The sequence below is a fragment of the Chinchilla lanigera genome, unplaced genomic scaffold (assembly GCF_000276665.1).
Source record: "Chinchilla lanigera isolate Chin_1 unplaced genomic scaffold, ChiLan1.0 scaffold00024, whole genome shotgun sequence".
In the NCBI taxonomy this organism is placed as follows: domain Eukaryota; kingdom Metazoa; phylum Chordata; class Mammalia; order Rodentia; family Chinchillidae; genus Chinchilla; species Chinchilla lanigera.
This window is the reverse complement of record NW_004955425.1, coordinates 1,941,606-1,963,585: the sequence shown is the minus strand read 5'-3', so window position 1 is coordinate 1,963,585 and position 21,980 is coordinate 1,941,606. Positions and strand designations below refer to the sequence as shown.

Sequence of the window (21,980 nt, the reverse complement as noted above, 5' to 3'; positions counted from 1 at the left end):
GAATGGTGAGAGTAAAGAATGTGGCATTCTAATGCACCTGTCCACGAAGCTCCTTAAATGTCACCTTCTTAGGGAGGCTTACTGAGATCACTCTGTTTAGCTGCCAGCCCCCAGGCTCTGTTTCCCTTTTTGAGGTGGAGGATGAGATATAAATACCACTCACCATGAACTAAAATTATTTGCTTGCCTTCCTAAATAGTCTATACACTCCATAAAACTGTGGACTTCGTCTATACCCATATCTTCAACTACTGTATAATACCTAGCAATCAATAAATGCCTTTAAATCAGTGAAAAAATAAGTAAAACAAAAGTTGTTATTTTATATATGTACTAAATGATTTTAAAATTAAAGACCTGGTAGATTTCCTCCCTGATGATTGTTGCTGTAGCCAGTGTATGGTAGGAATTCTAGGTTCACTCTTGATTCAGGTAGTTAAACTTGTACATAATGTGGGGCATTAAGAGGGGGAAAGGAGTACCTTGGAATTAAATTATGAGAGGAAGGTAGAATAATGTTTCTTGATGTCTTAACTTTGCTTGCTGAAGATTTCAGATTATACAGGGTAATAATATGGAGGAGTATGGGAAAGGGAGTTGTATAGAAATTTTATAGTTCACATGCTGTAAATGTATGAATGTTTTGGGGGCAAGATAATTGGCATAACAGGTAATAGAAGCTTAGATAAAAGATGAAAGAGATTCATAACCAGAGAACTTAGTATTAGTTGTAGGAAATGTGGGGCTGTATAGTGTTATGGCCTCAAATCCACCAGTCATATCTGCATTGCCTTTGTTCAGAATCTTTATTTAAAATTTTTATTATTCTTATCATTTTCTCATTTGTTCTTCCATCTCACCTGTTATGCCTTTGTACCACTCTGATATCTATACCTTTTGCTCTGTGGAATTATATTCCCTATAAGTACAAATTGAACATACTCTGCAAAGGCTGGAAAGTCCGTTATAACTCCCATTTTGTCTCAGGAGCATACCTTGCCAATAAAAGTCAGCTGAACACATTGAAAACTCTTAGGTTTCATTAAAAACTGTTTATGTTGCATTTAAATGAATTTTTTTAACAAAAGAGATAAAGACAATCTTAAATGTTTTTATTTTTCTCTTCAAATGAGAAACACTTTTGTATAAATGCACTAGCTTTTAAAAGGGATATGACTGAAGTATTACATAGTTTGTGAATATAAAAACAATAAGCAAAAATAGGATATGTTTTTTGTATCATGGACCTAGGCTTTCATTTCATTTAGGTTTTTCTACAGTGTTACAGTTTTAAGGTTTTATAAAGTTTGATTAAATAATAGTATATTACCTGTAGTAGATAATGTTTTAAGGGCTGCTTTTACTTAAGTGATAGTTCAAAAGATCGATTTTAATCTAACACTGTCTTTCTTTTTAGTCTGTAAGACTTGTATTGTTCAGCACTTTGAAGACAGCAATGATTGTCCCAGGTGTGGAAACCAAGTTCATGAGACAAATCCATTAGAAATGTTGAGGTAAGGAAATGTATTTCATAGTTCATCTTATTTAAATGTATCATGTAAGCTTTGTTTTTATTACATATTATGTTTCTTAATGTCTTGACAATTAATTTAGATCCTAGGAATTTTATGATTTTCATTTTAAAGGGTTCTATTTTAAGATTAAGGCTGTTTATCTTAAATATTTAGGAAATTCATTTGAAAATTAAAATTGTAACTTTCTCCTAGGTTTTTAGAATTATTTTAGTTGCAGCTATTATAAGTAAATATAGTCACCATCGTTTGTGGACATTTTTCATTGCTTCAGTGTTTTTCATTGAGGAGACAGTACTTATCATTGAAGAGTAAGAAAAAAAGGATGTGGAGAGCTGAGGAGAGAAGAAAAGCCCAGGGGACAGGAAAAACATAGCGTGACTCCTGGCAGCATGAAAGGCACATTTCAGTTGTAGTCATGAATTTGAAGTGATGTGATTTTCTTTTTCAGCCAGGGCTGCAAGTACAGAGTTAATGGAGAGTTGAATTTAACTAGCATTGTTATGCCAAACAATTTTGAGCAAGTAAGAGGGACAACAGAATCAAAGGTATATGTATGGGAGTGATTTTAATGATTGACTGTGGATCTTATCAGTCTTAACCTGGATTAAGAGGACATCAAAGTGGTTAGGAATGTCTCAGAGGAAATGAATGGATCTAGTTGACTCCTGATTGGTGTGTATATGGTGAGAAGACATTATTTTTGATAGTTTGGTAATTAGGTACATAGTAAATGAAAAGTAATAGTTAATAGAAAAAAATAGAGGCTATATCTATAAAGAGTACTCTGTGAATATTTATTTATATGAAGGGTTGAAGCTAGGCACTCGTGCATGCTAAGCACACACTCTGCCACTAAGCCATGCCCAACCCCATAATGTAAGTGTTGTTATTAAAAAACTGTTGAGTAAATATATTGGTAATAAAAGTATATTTGGAAAATGGAAGTAAGGAAAAAGCATATGTTGGGAGGTAAGGAAGTGACAGATAATGTAAGAGAACTAAACTTGTAAGAAAGTCACAAAAATCACCACAGAAAAAGTACAGCTTTTTTAAAAAGAAAACTATGAAAGTAAATAATAGAAGAAAGGTTAAATTTGAAAATTGTTCATATTTTAGTGTAAGTTTTTATATTTTAGTGTAAGTTTTTAAAGGAAATTTTATTTTTTAGTTACATACGTATTTACTTTTAAATGCTAAATTAAGAAAAGAAGTACTGTTACTCCCATTGAACAGTCTGGGAAAACTGTGAATGTGTTAGTATTTGACTTGTCTTGAAGAGTAAAGTTAGCACCAGTTTGGTCAGAAAGTAAGAAGAGTATTTGAGCCACGATTAAAAACATGAGGAGAACAGAATGGACAGTAGGAGGAATTCTTGGGTTAACCGAGTAAGCCGGTTGACTAGAAAAGAGATGTTAGAGAATAGCAGAAATTACAGTTCATATGTTGGATTCGAGTTATATAAACATTTGAAACCAAGTAATGGGGAGAAATTAGTTCTTGTTTTTTTTTGTTTTTTTTTTTTTGGTTTTTCTCCGGTACCGGGAACCGAACTCTCGACCTTGCGCTTGCCAGGCAGGCACTTTTGCCGCTGAGCTAAATCCCCAGCCCCGAAATTAGTTCTTGAACTAGGAAATAATGACCAAATTAGTATTTTGGGGAACACATTCTGAGAATGTCAAAACAGCTCTGTCTTACTTTGACAGGGTGTGAATGATAGTGGAAGGATGGGGTAGTGGGGAAAGGATCAATGGGAGGAATGTTGAGAAGGAGCTGGGAGTGAGGCTTAGTTGAGAAGTGCGTGAGTCATCAGACAGAAAAGTTAATTCTTTCATTTTGAGCCTGTTTGGAAGGGTTGCTGTATCAGTTAAGAATTTTAAGAATGAGGCAATGAAGGGTATTCCTGTTTCACTGGAGGAGGGTTGATGAGACGATCTTGACATAGAAGAGGTAGTTGAGGTAACAGACAACAAAGTTCACTGCATTTGTGGTAGTTTCAAGCAGTAAATGTAGATGTAATCCTCAAGGAAGACAGCCCATTGAGAGGTTCAAAGAGTGCAGAGTATACAGAACAATAGATTTAGAAGTTCAGTCAGTCCTTTGTATCTGTGGGTTCTGCATTCACAGATTTAACCAACCGTAGAGCAAAAGTATTTGTAAAGAGTCCAGAGATGTAGCTTAGAGGTAACGTATTTGCCTGGCATGCACAAGGCCCTGGGGTTCAATACTCAGCCTGCAAAAAAAAAAATTAAATTTAAGAAGAGAAGAGGGGAAGGGAAGGAATGGTGAGAAGGAGAGGAAGGGAGAGAAAAGAAATAATTGGCGAGGGAATGCATTTGTACTAAACATGTACAGACTTTTTATTGTTATTCCATAAACAGTACATACCATAAGCTATTTATAACATTTACATTTGCAGTATTATAAGCAACCTCAAGATTATTTAAGGTACATGAGAAGATATGCATGGGCTGTATGTAAATACTGTACCATTTTATATAAGGGGTTGATGATTTTTCTATTTGTGAGGAGTCCTGGAACCAATCACCCCTTGAAACTTAGAAATAACTTTATTTAACTGTTTACTAACAACAACAAAAAAAACAGAAAAGGAAATTTTCAGGTAGATCATTTTAAATGCTCAAATATCTGCAGAGCAATATTAGCGAAAATTAATTTTAAAAATAAATTTAAAAATTTTTCAATTTGGAGCTGGGTGTGGTGGCTCATACCTGTAATCCTGGCACTTAGGAGGTTGAGGCAGAAGGATCACTGTGAGTTCAGGACCAAGCTGGGCTTTATAGTTCAAGGCCATCAGACTACACAATGAGATTCTGTTTCAAAAAAAATTTTCAGTTTCAAAATTTTCAGTTTAAAACCTATTTATTATGAAGGAAATTATGAATGACTTTGAAGGTTCAGGAGGGAAAAAGAAGCAAAACAGTATTCAACAGATTATGCTTTCAAATTATTTTCAGTTAGGAGAAAAAATTAAGAAACAGTGATAGCTTTGAAAGACAATGAGTAAGCAATTTTTTTTCCTTTTTTAGATGTGAGAAACCTTTGCATGTCTGAAGATATTTGAAGTCAGAGAAGAGTAATACTGTTGAGCAGGATGAAGGAGACTAAGTGAAAGGGGGGTGTTGTGGGAGCAAGAAGAGAGACTGAAGAAATAAAGCCATGAAAAGGAAAAGTTGTCTAGCAGGAAAAGAAAACAAGAAAAATTCAAGATAAATATTTAAATTTTTATCAGGAAGGCAGAATAACTAAATGGTCTCCATTTCCCAGAAAAAAGCAATGGAGATGATTTCCATCTCAGGAAAGAACAAGGATTTTGGTGGCGATTTCAGGGGTGAACTGATCAGCTACTGCTGCATATAAGGGACACCCCTAAATTAATGCCTGGGAAAGTAAGCGTGTGTTACTTCTCATAGATCGTGGGTTGGCTGGTGGTTATTCTGACCATGGTTGTGCTCCCTTATGCCACAGCAGTCATCTCCACGCTAGGGAGGCTGCTGTACTGCTCTTCGCTGGGTTCTTCTCCATGTTGGAAGTGGGCTATCTGTGATCTCATCTAAGAGCCCCAAGAAGCTAGGGTGGTGACCCCTCCGCATGGTGTCTCGGCCTCCATGCTTGTTCTTATGCTGGCAGGATTCTGAGAGAGAGAAAAGGAAAGCGTGTTTTCGAAGCTTAGGCTCAGAATTAAGCATAGCTGTCATTTGTGCCATAGTCTATAGGTCTATGCAAGTTTCAAGGCCAGCCTGTACTCTCAGGGTTGGGAAACAGACCCCACCCAGTAGTCAAGGGAGGGTGTAGAGAGAGGTAAGGAACCTGGATCATTTTTTAAATCAGTCTACCCCGGCAAAGGCTACAAATGGTTATGTTGCATGTGCAGAAGGGTTTGGTATACTCAGTATGGTAAAATAATTGGTCTGTATTTTGTGATACATATGTGGTATAAATTTTGAACTATTTACATACTGGATTTTGATATCTTCATTGTTAGTATATTCTCCCTTTTGCCCTTCTTGAAGGTTGGATAATACATTGGAGGAAATTATATTTAAGCTCGTTCCTGGACTACGAGAACGTAAGTTGCTCTTTTAGTTCTTACAGATGTGCAGTTTTATGAAATGAACGTTTCTATTAAAGATTTCAGAAGTGTTCTTACAGTTTGTATATTCCTTTTTTCTTTTAAATTAGAAGAACTTGAGCGTGAATCTGAGTTTTGGAAGAAAAATAAGCCTCAAGAAAATGGACAAGGTAACTTTTTATTTCTGTATCAAAGAGTATCTCTCAAATGGGTTAAACTTTTTTGTCAGCTCTTTCTAAATTCAAAACTTTTTGTTGCTTTAGTAAACTAATGTCTTTTTAAGTTTAAATGTCTCCTGACAAAATTCATGTGCTCTTATTTTTTCTCTTCATGAGATTTTATATAAATCTGTACAAATCTGGAGTCCAATTGAGGGCAGTTGGATAGAGAGGAAGTGGGTTTTGGGATTAGAAAGAAAAGAGAGAAAAAAAACTAGGTGATTATAGTAGTAACTAACTAGCAATAATTAGCAATAATTATTAGCAATAATTTCTTAATAGAAAAAATCTGAAGAAAGAAATAGCTTGCAGCTACATAGAGAGGATTCTAAATTTTTTAAATTTATTTTATAAGTTTATTTTAGTAGGACAGGGAACTGAGATATGACTGAGAGCCAGATGAAGGGACTTGCTATGCTCTAATACTCTGGAGTGAAATTTTCATAGGTGGGACTCAGATGATACAAACTTACTTGTCCTGAGAATTTAAAAAATACCTCAGTGGGCTTGTTGGAATTTTTCCCATCACCTATGCCAAGTGTCCAGATCTCTGCTGTTGGTCCCAGGTCACTGACCATTCGATGATTTTTAATAATTTTGGCAAAAACATAACTTGTCAAAGAAAGGCCTTTTAGTATATATTATCAATACTAAGAGTTCTCTGAGATAATAAGCAAGTAGGATTATTTCTTTTTTTAAATATGAAATTTTACTCAAGATATCCTAAATACCATTCAAACTTTTCATATATATATTTCCCAATTAAATATCAAGATGGATGAAAAAATGCTGCCTTTCTTTTCATCTGTAGAACAGGGACCATGGTTTCTTTACTTTAACTATACAGAATTGCACTCCCAAGCAGGGGGTGTTGGATATCATTTTGATGACTGGAATAAGGTAGCAAGGGACTAGCCTTAATAGATCACAACAAAATGGGCAAAGAAGCTAGAATGACTTAACTAAAGCCTTATTTTATGTAAGAGTACATTGCAGTTAGATGGTAGTGCTGTAGCAAAAATATAGATAACATAAGTTTAATTAAGTATTCCAATTTTTACTGCTTGCTCGAGGACAGGAACATAAGGAATTATCATCAGAAATTGTATAGTAGTTTTTGTATCAGATTAACTACTAAAGGGCTTTGGCCTGCTTTGTAAATTCTACCTCCCTCTTCTCATTTTTCCCTTTTAAAAATATTTATGATATTTAATCTTTAGGTAGATAATCTGGATCTTTTGATGGAGCTGCTAGTTTGGTTCACGAAAGGCAGTTCCTGTCTACTTAGTTTCTTTATAAATACAAAGAAGAAAGAGAGCTTGCCTCCCCTCTAGATTCCAAGGCTTTTACTGTAGTCATAAAGAGGGCCTGAGTGATCCCTGGGAAAGGCGTTTACGAGGGAATGCTTGTCTAACAATTATTTCAAGTCTTAGCTTAGAGATACTTCATCTGGAAATGTTCCTGAATCTTTTCTTCATCCCCAAAGTTTGAGTTAATTGCCTCTGTTATATGTGCCCACAGAGTTCACTTTATCTCTCACATTATGTATTTGTGTATTTATTTACTTTGTTTTGTACTTTGGTCACTATGTTAGGGACGATAGCCCTCTGCTTCCATTGATGTTCCTTCAGGCCTAACACAATGCATGTCTAACAGATTATCAAAGACATGGAATAAATGAATGCATCAGTAAATGCAGTTGTTATTTATATGCCACAGGTTTAAATCTGATTTTGGTTTTGCTTTTTTTTTAATATTAATTTTGGTGTTGAGTAATGTATTACTTTAAACTTTGAATCATAGCTGTCTTTTTAAAAAATTATACAGATGATACTTCGAAAGTTGACAAACCTAAAGCAGATGAAGAAGGTGATGAAAATCAGGATGATAAAGACTATCATAGAAGTGACCCACAAATTGCTATCTGTCTAGATTGTTTACGAAATAATGGGCAATCAGGAGACAATGTAGTCAAGGTGAGTAGACAAGTACAGTTGTATTTTTTAATGATCATTTTATAAATCCTCTTAAAATTTTTGATGAATTTTTAATTCTTTATCTGTTTGATTCTAAAGTTTTTATTAAAATAATCCCGTATAAAGTATATCTTTGACAATCCTGCAGCTGGTCAAGCAGTTGCTTATTCTAGGCACTGATACATCTACCCCCAGTCATCTTGTGCCAATGATACCATCTAGTGGCTAATGCAGAGAATCACACCTCTATTTCACCTCAACCTTTTATACTTTTGTTGGAAGTTCACAAGCATTGTTTATCTCTTGGGTGGCAACCAACTCAGGCTCAGGTACATTATTCCATGTTAAGCAATAGCTCTATCTCTTTTATTCATTATCTTTTAATTTACCTCTTTATATTTCTGCTTATAATTTAATAAGCTTTCCATATCGTGGCTAATATATTTTATGAATAATACTGGTTTTGGGGCTGGGGATTTAGCTCAGCGGCAAAGCGCCTGCCTGGCAGGTGCAAGGTCGTGAGTTCGGTTCCTGGTACCGGAGAAAAACCAAAAAAAAAAAAAAATTAAAAAAAAGGTTTTGAGGTAAACTAGTTGCTGTGAAATGAATGAACTTTTAAAGTCATTGAAGGCTCTGCATTATTCTCTTTAGCACTTTGATGTCTAATGTTGTTTCCCTCTTTGTCTGCTAATTGATCTCTTCTTAAAAGCTCTTAGAACACCCTGTTTACTTTTACTGAAGTCTTCTTTGGTCTTTTAATGATATTACTTAAATAATGTTTTCTCTTGTTATTGCAAGAAATTTTCAATTTAAATGTTCACTACTTTAGCTCTTAAATAGATGTTTGCCACTGTGTTTTAACACATGTAAACTTCTGAGAATGTTTTTCTCTTTCTAGTCTATGTTTTATTCATTATCCATTGTCTCTAATTTTCTTTCACTTCTCCTGTAAATCTATAAGTTGTATTTTTTGCTAATACATGCAATGACATTTTCTTATTCGGATGCAAAAAATTTTTTAATTCAAATTCAGCTTTCTCAGGATCTTGCAGTAAAGAATTACAAGGGCAGAGTAGTTCAATGAATATTTATCTGCTGTGTGAATATTAGTGATGACATAAGTCGTAAGAAAAAACCACTCAAGGAATGTTAGGCCTTTCACATATAATCAGAGACTTATAATACAGTGAAATAATTGATTTAATTAAGGGGTGTGGCTTAATGAGGCACCTTTAGAGAAATGACCACTGTACCTGTTTATCCCTCCAGTCTTCTCTGTTGTTTTTCATGTTTCCTGTACAGTACCTTTCCTGTTTTGTGTTTTCATCAGAGTTTTTATAGCTGTTTCTCTCTTCTTGCCAGCCACCGCTGTAATCCCTTTTGGGAGGAGTTCTTCATAGAAATTGTGATCATCCTTTAGCTTTCTCCAAGTTGCTACCTGGTAGTAAAAGTTGAGTCAATTAAAAGCCCAAATACCTTTTCATAAATAAATATGAAATCTCCTCTGCATGATTTCTATTATAAAAATTAAAATATTGAATTTTAGAAGTTCATCTAAAAAATTAACTACCCCTGCGTTGGAATCTGACGCTTTGTATCCACTTTGTATCCAGTTGGCTTTTTTTGTTTGGCTTTTTATCCTCTTGCTCTTTCCTTTATAGACTTTTCTTCTTTGTACAGTTGTACCTCAGTTTACGAACTTAATTTTTTTATTTTAAAGACAATAATAAAAAAACAATAAAAAGATACAGAATTTCACAACAAGATAATAGGAAGTTAACAGTGGTTATTGTATCACATATCATCATCAAAGTAGTTGCTCAGATTACCACATACAGGCATGTAGGATTGATCACACAATATAAACACTGTTCCTTTCAGTGAAGTAATAGAAATTAGTAGTATAATTATCCTGTCTTGTGTTTGTGTGTGTATGTACACATATATATATTCCTTCCTTCTTTCCTCCTTCTCCCCATCCCAGTTATTTTTTCCTTTTTGAGAAGTTTCTTTCCCTTTCACAGTGTCTGTTGTACTCTTTCAGTTTCTTACACTAGGAAAACAATACGATGTTTACACATGCGAGTCTGATTTATTTCACGTATGGATATGGTCTCTAGTTGCATCCATTTACCTATAAAAGCCTCAAGTTTATCTTTCTTTATAGCTGAATAATACTCCATTGTATAAAAATACCACATATTTTTATCCATTCCTCGGTTAATGGGCATTTGGGTTGTTTCCAAGATTTAGCTGTTACGGATTGTGCTGCTGTAAACATGGGTGCACATATATTGCTGTGATATGATATTAACTTAATTCCTCCTATGATTTTAGCTGCAAACCAAACTGGACCAGAACCAAATCAAATTCAGTGGTTAGGCTTAATGTTGACCTTATGGGGAAACTTGAGTCAGTTCTCATCCAATTCAGTTTGCAACAGAATCATGGAAAGAATATAAGTTCATGAAGTGAGGTACCACTTCTTCATTCTCAAAACAACTTTTCTGGCTTAGAATGACTTTCATGCTATCCTGATTCTCATCTTCTCTCCCAGGCTATTCCTGCTTTGTCTCTATTGACTTAGCTTCTGAGCTTGTACTTGATATAGAGTGTCCTAATACTTGCTCCATATTCATCTAGGCGGTCTCTTTCATTTTTTCTGGGATCCCATTACCACTGTATCATTTCTCCCAAGTTGAAGTGTTTTGTCTCTACTTCTAAATGCTAGTTGAAAATTTAACACCTGAAACTTACGTCTAAGGCAGATTCATTATATTCCACCTAATTTAACTGCAGATATTCATCTTCAGTTTGACTACCATCTTTCAACGAGTTATATGCAAAAGTTCAAAACCTTGGAATCATCCTTGACCTTTTATTCTTTTCCTTCCACCAGACACTAATTCATGGTTTCGTGTTGATTATATTTATGTCTAAATCTGTGGAAGTAGTTTCTTAAGTGGCTTTTATACCCTTTATTTTTTGTTATCTATGGACACTTGCATGAGTATGGACAAGGCAAAGGGTGAGGACCTAGATTATGACCAGTAACATAGTCAGATAGTAAATGTTTTAGGCTCTATGGGCCACACTGTCTCAATTGCAACTTTTCAACTTACTCACTATAGCCATAAAACATGTATAAACAATAGTGAATGAATGATGTAGTCACTCCAGTAAACCTTTATTTAGGAAAATTGTTGGCCAGCCAAATTTGATCTGGCAGTGTAGCAAGATTTGCCACCTTTTTGCCTGCAGAATCATCTAAACAATTAGCTCTTTTCTTGGTAAGTTTCCCATTAAGCCCTACCATTAAACTCTCATTCATCTGTGTATCTTCCCCTTGACAGTGATTATTGCTTTATGTATGTTATATACTTTGTATCACATATCTGACAATGGATTTGTACATAAAATATATAAAAACTAGTACTGTGCATGTATGAAGGACTTTAAATTTTTAATCCATTTTTGGGGGGCATGTTCTTCACGTATCTTCTCACCATCCTGTGCTTCTCTGCAGACCCAAGCAGAGATCTCTGTTCTTCGTGATGTTTTTTTCCAAACTAATGAGTCTCTTTTCTGAACTTCTATAGAACTGAACATTTATCATCAAGGTTTAGTTTACCAATTAGGCATGTTCCTATGGATGTTAGTCACTGATATTATCATTTCTCTTTTATGATAGGTGTTTTTTCCTTGAAACTCTGTTATAAACCACTTAGAAGTAGACACTTGTCTGTATTGCTTTCTAGCTTTCTCAGCCATCTCATTCCTCTGCAGTGGCATATGCTTCTTACTGTTCTGGTGGAATAGTTGCATAGTTTAAACAGTGTACCTCTCTGTTTTTATAATGTGACAGCCAAAGTCAAGAACAGGAAAGCTACCCACTCCAAAATTTGCTTCTCCATAAAAGTACAGCAAAAAAAAAAAAAAAAGAAAAAGAAAAAGAAATCTGGCAGTGTGAAAGATCACCTCTTTCAGAGGTGTAATATTTAACCAGTGGTTTTCAAAGCCCATGAAACATTTAATCAAGATGATAATTCTCTTATGAAAACGGAGAGCTTTATGACATTTTAACTTATTTTATCCCATCCCTCACTTTCCAGCTCTGTGGTAGCTTTGAAAAAATCAACAGCCTGCACTAAAATGGTAGAAAAGAGATAAAGCTCTTTCAAAGCTTTGTTGCCAAACAGCTGTCACTACTTGACTTGTTGGATTGTTCCCTGAAAGATACCACTTAGCACACTGTCCACCATATATCAGGTTTGACTTGGGAGCCTGTCCAGTGGAAAAAAGATTTATCTTTGGGTGGAAAGAAGAGATATTTTTCAAAACAATTACAGGCAAGTATTTTAGCTTCAAGACTCTCTGAGGTATAGTTAACATTTGAGGCAAACAGTAGAACCAAAAGGCTTAAAAATAAAAAGCTGGTAAATAAGATGTCCATAGAAGCTTTACAAAGCATTTACATACTCCTAAGAATCTAGAAGGCTCAGGGGATATAGAGAGTTGTATACATGCTCAGGAAAGACATGAGAAGCCCCAAGCGTTCACTTTGAGGTTGACCTTGAAGCATTGCATAAGCAGAACATAGAGTAGTCACCAACCTGGTTGAGTGTTAGAGGTGTGCCCCAAACACAGTCACATTGCATATACTGGGAGACTTATTGGCTCTATGCATATACCGAAATCTCTATGAATAATTACCTGACCTCTAGATAAAAACTTAGGGGGCTACATATGTTAAAGACTATAGAATTCATTTAGAAATGTTGTTAAACAACACGACAAAAATAAAAATAAAAATAACCACAGCAACAAACCTTGAGGAACATGAAGGAATCTAATTTCCAATATTGCCACATTATACTAGCAAAATGTCTAGTTTTCAACAAAAAAAAATTGAGACATTAACAAATAAGAAATTATGGCCCATACACAGGGAAAGAGGCAATCAACAGAAACTGTTCCTGAGGAAATTCAGACATTTCACTTACTGGACATGTATTTTAAGTCATCTGTATATACAGAACTATAACTGTATCTAAGCATTAAGAATAATTTCATCAAATGTACAGTATCAATAAAGAAATAGAAATTATTTTTAAAAACATTCTAGAGTTGAAAAGTATAGTGACCAAAAAAAAAATTCACTTCTAAGACTCATCAGCAGGTTTGAGCCAAAGAGAAGGAACCTCAAATTTAATTTGAGATTATCCAGTCTGAGGAACAAAGAGAAAATAGAATGAAGAAAAATGAACAGACCCTCAGAGACTTGTAGAGCACTATCAAGCTTACCAACATACACAGAATAGAATTTCCAGAAGAACAGGGGAGAAATGAAAAGAAAGTATATTTAAACAAATAATGGCCAAAAACTAGTTTTGATTAAAAAAAAAAAAAATTGAGTATCTAAGAAGCTCAACTCCAGGCGAGGTAAATTCAAAGAGATTCATAGCTGCCTAAGTAATCAGACTATTCAAAGAGAAGAGAATCTTGAAAGTAACAATTTAGGAGTGACTCATTATAGACAAAGGATCCTTCATAATGTTAGTTGCTGATCATTCATCAGAAGCTGTGACGGCTGAAAGGCAATATGATACATGCAGAGTGCTAAACAATAAATGACGAATTATACATCCATGAAAAGGCTACTTTCAAAATGAAGGAGAAATTAAGGTATTCCCAGATAGATACAGACCAAGAAACTATGTCACTATAAGACCTTCTCTCCAGGAAATAATGAGGAGATGCTAGGTCTGAGTGAAAGGACACTAAATCATAAGTTAAAGCCACATGAAGAAATAAAAGCATTGATAAATAACTGTATAGGATTTTTGCAAAGGCTTTTTCTACATCTGTTGAGATGATCATGTAGGGTTTTTTTCTGTTTATGTGGTATATTACATTTATTGATTTTCATATGCTGAAACATCTTGTAACCCTGGTTTGAAGACAACTTTGTCATGATATATGATCTTTTTAATGATTTGTTGCATTCTCTTTGTGGCCTCTAGGCCCATCAACAACTGAAAGGATAAAGAAAATGTGGTATATATACACATTATTACTCAGCAATCAAGAAGGATAAGTCCGAGTTGTAGGAAAATGGGTGGATCTTGAGACCATAATAATGAAGCTAATCAAACACAGAAAGTTAAGTATTGCATGGGTTCTCTAATGTAAGCAACCCAAAATTTAAGTAATTTAAAGAGCAAAATAAAAGAGAGATGGTAGGAAACAGGGAGGTAGACTGTATGGAAGTGGTTGGATGAAGGGAGAAGGAATGGCAGGAGATAGAGTAAAAATGATCAAAATATGTATATGTACCAGTTCCCCAAGATGAATGTAATATGTATCATAACATATACTATTTTTTTTTAAAAAAGGGAAAGAGCATAAGAAAAATGCATATTTTTGTTAGTCTTTCTACTATTCAATTTAAAAGAGTAGTACAAAGCAGTATTCTAAATTTAGGCTAAATTTGGGCTTTATACACATGTATAAAGATGTAATTTGTGACAAAAGTAACACAGAGGATGGAGACAAAAGTGCTATATAGAAGTTGATATATCTGTAATATAGAAAAATAGCAAAATAACAACTTCCACCTTATCCATAAATACATTATATGTTAACAGGTTAAGCTCTCCAATTAAAAGCCAGTGATTGGCAGAATAAATAAAAATATGATTTAACTTTGTACTGTCTGCAATAAAAATACTTTAGATTCAAAGACACAAGTGGACTAAAAATGGAATTTAAAAAATAACTATTAGAAACACTACGAAAGGAACAAGTACTTCTGTAACACCAGACAAAATAGATGTTCACACAAAAAATACACAAGACAAAAAGGACAAATACAAGGAAAAAAGTGTTAATCTATCAAGAAAATATAACTTATGAACATGTGTTTATCTAGCAACAGAGTCCTAAAATACATGAAGCAAACCTGAATTTGACAATTCAGCAGTGTTAGTTGGAACTTCAAAACCTCACTTTCAGTAATGGGTACACAACTAAACAATAAAGTAAATAAGGAAAGACAAGATTTGAACAACACTATGACTAAACCTAATAGACATCTGTTGAACATGCCACTCCACAACAGAATATACATTCTTCTCAAGAGCACATGGGCTGGGCATGGTGGTACACGTCTGTGGTTCCAGTACCCCCTAAGCTGAGGCAGGAGAATTGCCATGAGTTCAAGGCCACCAGGGGCTATATAGTGAGTTCAAGGCCAGCCACAACTACATAGCAAGACCCTTTCTCAAAACAAAAAAGAGCACATGGGGCGTTCTTTAGGATAGGCCTTAAGTTTGGCCTCAAAACAAATTCCCATCAATTTAAAAAGATTAACTTTATACAGAGTGTACTATCTGACCACAGAAGAATGAAATTAAAAATCAGTAACAAAAAGAAATTTAGAAAATCCACAAATATGTAGAAATTAAGCCATGCAAATAAGCACTGAGTGAAAGAAGTAATCAAAAGAAAGTTTAGTAAAGGTCTTGAGATTAAAGAAAATGAAGTCACAGCAGACCAAAACTTAGAGAATGTAGTAAAAGCAGTGTTTAGAGGGAAAGTTTTGGCTATAAACATCTATAGTTAAAACAACAAAATCTTCAATGAACAACCTAACTTTTACTTTAAGAAATTAGAAAAGAGAAAAATAAAATCAAGCCAAAGCAACAAAATAATAAGTGTTAGAAAAAAATAGAGTATTGAAAAAAGAAAGTGAGAAACGGAAAATTTGTTCTTTAAAGTTAACAGAATTGCTAATTTTTTTTGCTATAACCCAAGACAAAAGAAGAATCAGCTTAACAAAGCCAGAGATGAAAGAGGGCACATTACCACCAATGTTATGAAATAGAAATTATTATAAGGGAGTACTATAAACAACTGTATACCAAAAATTAGATTACATAGATAAAATGGAAGATTCCTTAAAATACCCAAACTACCAAAACTGACTGTGGAAGAAATAGAGTATTTATAGACCTATAAAAAATAATAATGAAGCTGGTCACAAAAAACAAAATATAACAAAACTCCCCACAAAAGCCCAGACATTTAAGTCAATTAACACATCTTTTACCAACTCTTGCAAAACATAAGAACATTTTCCAACTCATTTTGTAAAGCCAGTTATTACTTGAATTCCAAAACCAAAGACAGTAAGAAAAAACTATGGAACTTGTATGCATGGGACACACTCAGTAAAAAAGGTAATTTGTGGAACAAGGGGAAGTATTTGCTAGTCACATATCTGGTAAGGGGTTACTATCTGGAAAATATATAGAGAATTCTACAACTGAAGAATAAATCATCAAATAATCTGACTTTAAAATTGGGCAATGGTTTTACGTAAACATTTCTCCAGAGATGATACACAAGGCCAAGAAACATATGAGAAGGTATCCAGCATCACTAACTATCAGAGAAATGCAAATCAAAGAGACAATTAAAAATCACCTCACACCCACTAGGATGACTGCTGTAAATTTTAAAAGAAATAGAAAATAAATGTTGAAGTTATAAAAAAATTTGAAAGTGTGCTACTCCATTGGTGAGATTTTAAAATAGGGTAGTCACTGTGAAAAATACGGCATTTCTTCAAAATTAAAAACAGAACTATCATATGATTCACCACTTCTTCCTCCAGGCATATATTGAAAATAATTGAATGCAGGATTTTGAAGAGCTATTTGAACACCCATGTTCATAGCAGAATTACTTACAATAGCCAGCAAATGACAGAAACCCAAATGTCTATCACTGGATGAATAAAAATGTGGCATATTCATATAATGGGACATTATTCAACCTTAAAATGGAAAAAAATCCTATCTCATCCTTTAATATGAATAAACCCTGAGGGACATTATTCTAAGTAAAGTAAGTCATTCACAAAAAGACAAATACTGTATGATTCCATTTATTATGAGGGATCTAAAGTCAAATTCTTAGAAATGGAAAGTCGAATGGTGTTCCAGGGGCTACAGGGAATGGGTAAAAGTTAATTCTTGCTTGACAGGTATAGGGTTTCAGATTTGCAAGATTTAAAAGTACTGGGGCTGTTTTACAACCATGTGAGTAGAATTAACACAACTGTATATTTTAAAATAGCTAAAAGTGGTAAATTTTGTATTAAGTGTTTTTAACCACAGTTTCTGAAGTGTAAAGGAGTCTTAAAAACTATGAACCAATTTTTTTATGAATATAGATGCAGAAATCTTAAAAGTGCATGTAGCAGCATAAAGAACAAATTACATACAATTATCCAGGTTAACTCAACATAGGAAAAATCAGTTAATGTACCATGTTAATAGAATGCAGTGGTGAAAAATACATGGTAATCTCACCTAGAGTAAGAGAAAGCATTTGATAAACTCCAATGTCCTTTCCTTTTAGAATGCTCAACAAACTTAGAAATTAAAAGGGAACTTTCTCAAATGAGTAAAGACATCTGTGAAAAACCTTCAGCTATCATCATGATGAAGGGTTAAAACAAAACTTTCCTCCTAAGATCAAGAATAAAACAGTTTCTATTCTAATCATTTCTACTCTGTGTTGTATTAGATATTGTAACTAGGGCCATTACACACAAAAAAATCTAAATTGTAAAAGTAGTATTGCAGAAGGTATAATTGTATATGGAAACTTCGTAGGGATCCACAGAAAAACTGATAGCTAATAAGCCCAGCAAGGTTGAAAGATACAAATCAGTATCAAAGGTCAAGAGTTAGGAATGAACAATTCAAAAATAAAATTTAAACAACTCCATTTTCTTTTTTCCATTTTTTTTACAATTAAATTTATTGGCACATTTTAGGTATACATAATGATCACATTCAGCATAGGGAATCTGTACCTGTACCTGATATATATTGATTCTCCCCCCACATTTCCCTACCATCACTTTAACACTTCTTTCCTTCCCTTATTTACAGAAACTTAGTTTCCACTTTTTCTTCTTTTCTTGTTCTTTTTCTTTGCCTGTCTTTCCCTTCTCCTCTTACCCTCCCTAGTTCCTCTTCTCACTGGAACATTTTCTTACTATTTCACAGTATCTGTTATTCACTGTGGTTCTTATGTACATTTTTGGTTTCTCACAACAGAGAAACTATGTGGTATTTACACATGTGTGTCCGATTTACTTATTTAAGCTATGTTCTCAAAGTGCATCTATTTAGCTACAAATGGCTCAAGCTTGTCTTTATGGCTAAGTAGTACTGCATTGTATAAAAGAACCACATCTTTATCCATTAATCAATTGATGGGCATTTGGGCTATTTCCAAGATTTAGCTATTACAGATTGTACTGCTATAAACATGGGTGTCCATATATTGCTGTGGTATGATGCTTTTGATTCTTTCAGAAAGATACTAAGAAGGGGAATAGCTGGGTCAAATAAAACCTCTAATTTTAGTTTTTTGAGGAATCTACACACTAGTTTCCACAGCATTTGCACCAGTCTACACTCCTATCAAAAATGGCTAAGGGTTCCTTTTTCCCCCAGAGTCCTACCACCATTGGTTATTGGTTGATTTCTTGATAATAGCCATTCTTTCTGGAATGAGATGGTATCTCAGCATTACTTTAATTTGCATCTCTCAAATAACCAGTGATGTTCAATATTTTTTCATATATTTATTTGCTGTTTGTAATTCTTTATCTGAGAAGTGTCTATTCATTTCAGATGCCCATTTTTGCACTGAGTCTTTAAATATGGGGGGGGGTCTCACTTTTTTGAGTTCTTTATATATTCCAGATATTAGTCCTTTGTTTAAGGAACAGCTGGAAAAAAGTTTATTCCCACTCTGAGTTGTCCCTTCACTCTGTGGTTTCTCTTACTGTGCAAAAGCTTTTTATAAGATGAGATTCCAATTATTGATTCTTTGTGATAGTTTCTGTGCAGTTGGGGTTTTGTTCATAAAATCTTTGCTTACACTTTGTCTTCAAGAATTCTACTTACTCTATCTTCCAGCAGATTTAGTATTTCTGTTTCAATACTTAGATCTTCAATCTATTTTGCTTTTAGTCTACTATGTGATGAAATATATGGGTCTAGTTTTAATCTTGAGCATATGGGAAGCCAGTTTATCCAGCACCATTTATTAAAGAGGCTGTGTCTTCCAGAGGCTATCTTATCTTCCAGGTTTTTGGCTCCTTTGTAAAAGATAAAGTGACTAAGTATGTCTGGAGTTGTGTCTGCATCTTCTAATGTATTCTATTGATCCTTGGATCTGTTTTATTGCCAGTATCATGCTGTTTTATCACTGTCACTATGTAATATAACTTCAAGTCAGGGATTGTGTTTTTGCCTGCCTTGCCTTTGTTGCCCAGAATTGCCTTTGCTATTCTAGGTCTCTTCTGGTTCCAAATGAATTTTAGGGTTGTTTTCTCTAATTCTGTGAGATGGGCTATTGGAATTTTGATCAGAATTGCATTAAATCAGTAAAATAATCTTGAAAGTCTGGCCATTTTTACTGTATTGGTTCTTCCTACCCAAGAGCAAAGGATATCTTTCCATTTTCGGAAATCCCCTTCAGTCTTTCTCAGAGTACTGTAATTTTCAATGTAGAGGTCTTTTACTTCCTTTGTTAGATTGATTCCTAGGTATTTCATTTTTATGGATGCCCTTAGGAAAGGCGTTATTTCCCTGATTTCTGTCTCAGCGAATTTGTTATTCATGTACAGAAATGGTATTGATTTTTGTGTATTGACTTTGTATCTGACTCTACTACTGAATTTTGTTATTAAATCTAGAAGTCTTTTGGTGGAGTTTTGGGGTCTTCTATGTAGAATATCACATTATCCATGAATAATGATAGCTTCTTCCTTTTCTATTCGTAGTGCTTTTATTTCTTTCTCTTGTCTAATTGCTCTGGCTAATGTTTCCAGAACTATATTGAATGAGAGTAGTGACAATGGACATCCTTGTCTTATTCTTGATTTTAGAGCAAGAGCTTTCAGTTTTTGTCCTTTAGTGTAATGTTGGCTGTTGGTTTGTCATGGATGGCTTTTATCAGATCGAGATAAAAGGCCACCTATTCCAATTTTCCGTAGGGTTTTTGTTATAATATGTGTCAGACTTTGTCTACTATTTTTCTGCATTATCGATGAGCATATGGTTTTTATCCTTGCCTCTGTTAATATGGTGTATTACATTTACTGATTTGCATATATTGAACCAGCCATGCATCCTTGAGATGAATCCTACTTGGTCATGGTGTATAATCTTGTTGCATCCTGTTTGCCAGTATCTGACTGAGGATATTTCCATCTGTGTTCATTGGGGGATTGGCCTATAGTTCTCTTTCCTAGTTGGGTCCTTCTCTGGTTTTGGTACCAGGGTAATGCTTGCTTCCAGGAATGAATTTGGGAATATTGCTTCCCTTTAAATTTCATTAAAGAGTTTGAGAAGTAGCAGCATTAAGTCTTCTCTGAATTTCTTGTAGAATACCTGTCAGGGCCAGGGCTTTTCTTTTTAAGGTTTTAATTAGAGCTTTAATTTCATTGATACTGATTTAGTTAGATTTTTTATATTTTCTTGATTCAGCTTTGATAATTCATATATATCTAGGAACTGTCCGTTTATTTCACATTTTCCATCTTATTAGAATACAGGTTCTAAAAGTAAGTATATATGACCTTCTTGATTTCTGTAGGATCTGTTGTGATTTCATCCTTTTCATTCCTAATTGCATATCTTTTATTTTCTTTTTTTAAATAACGTTGGCTAAGAGTTTGTCAATTTTATTTAATCTTTCAAAGAACCAACTCTTCAATTCATTGACTCTTTGTATTGTTTTCTTAGTCTCCATTGCCTTAATTTCTGTTCTGATCTTTATATAATCTTCTCCCTCATATGAGCTTTATGCTTGACTTACTCTTCTTTTTATAGAAGCTTGAGGTTCAACATTAAGTTATTTGAGCTCACTCTGTTTTCCTGATATGGGAGTTCACCACTATAAATTTCCCTCATAGGACTTTTCATTGTGTCCCGTAAGTTCTGGTGTGTGATATTGGCATTATTGTTTAATTCTAGAATCTGTCTAATTTTTTCTTTAATTTCATTTGTGACCCATTGGTTGTTCAGGAGGATATTATTTAATTTCCGTGTTTTATGAAATTCTTGTGGTTTCTTTTGCTGTTTATTTCTAATTTCTTTGTACTATGATCTGATAATATGCATGAGATAACTTCACTTGCTTTGCATTTACTTGTGTGTTCTGTGAGCTAGTGTGTGATCTATTTTGGAGAACTGCCTGTGTGTAACTGAGAAGATTGTGTATTCGAATGTTGTGGGGTGGAACACTTCAATATCTACTGAGTCCATTTGTTCAAATGTTTAGTTTAGTTCTAATATTTCATTTATTTTTTATCTAGTTGATCTGTCTACTTGTGACAGTGGTGTACTGAGGTCCCCAATTATAATTGTATTGGTGCTTATTTGATTTTTCATGTCCATTAATATTTGTTTTATATAATGGGATCCATTAGTATTTCATGCAAATATATTTATGATTGCTATCTCTTTCTCTTGGAAAGAAATGAAATCCATGAAATGGACTCAAAGAGATATCCAAGAGATTAAAAATTCCACTGACGTTATACACAGCAGAAGCCAATGTGAAGATAGAATCTCAGATGTAGAAGACAGAATTGCAGTTAGTGATCATGAAAGATTTCTTAAAAATAGCAAGGGAGCATGAAAAATGAATGCAACAGCTGCTAGATGAAGCAAAGAAGAATAACATAAGATTCATCCGAGTCAATGAAATAGCAGAATATAGCACAAATGATATAAAAACTTGTTCACAGAAGTTATGATAGAAAACTTCCCAAGCGGGGAAAAAGAATTTGACATGCAGATAAGTGAAACATAGAGAATTTTAATTATCCATGATTATTAAAAAAAACAAAAAACAACTATAGCATATAATACTCAAAATTATAGGAATTTAACACTAGAACTCAATATTAAAACCTGTTACAGAAAAGAAACAAATCACCTATAAAGAAAGCCTATCAGAATTACAGCAGACTTGTCATGGATTCCATTTCTTTCCTATTTTGGACATCCATGGTTTCCATCATTTTCCTAAGCTCCTCTTTTTTTTTTTTTTTTTTTTTTTTAAT

General features: G+C 34.0%; 1 protein-coding gene across 6 annotated transcripts in view; it reads left to right on the top strand.

Annotated features, from left to right (window-relative positions):
- Window positions 1-21,980, top strand: part of Pcgf5 (polycomb group ring finger 5) — a 67,090-nt gene that overhangs the window by 17,215 nt on the left and 27,895 nt on the right. For all 6 annotated transcript variants that reach the window (XR_001234288.1, XM_013514861.1, XM_013514863.1 and 3 more), the window contains exons 2-5: window positions 1,418-1,514; window positions 5,567-5,622; window positions 5,736-5,795; window positions 7,671-7,819. Coding sequence is in view for 5 of the 6 variants with exons in the window: in XM_013514861.1 (XP_013370315.1) it covers window positions 1,418-1,514; window positions 5,567-5,622; window positions 5,736-5,795; window positions 7,671-7,819 (362 nt within the window). In the remaining variant the exon portion in view is untranslated. The remainder of the gene's footprint in view (window positions 1-1,417; window positions 1,515-5,566; window positions 5,623-5,735; window positions 5,796-7,670; window positions 7,820-21,980) is intronic.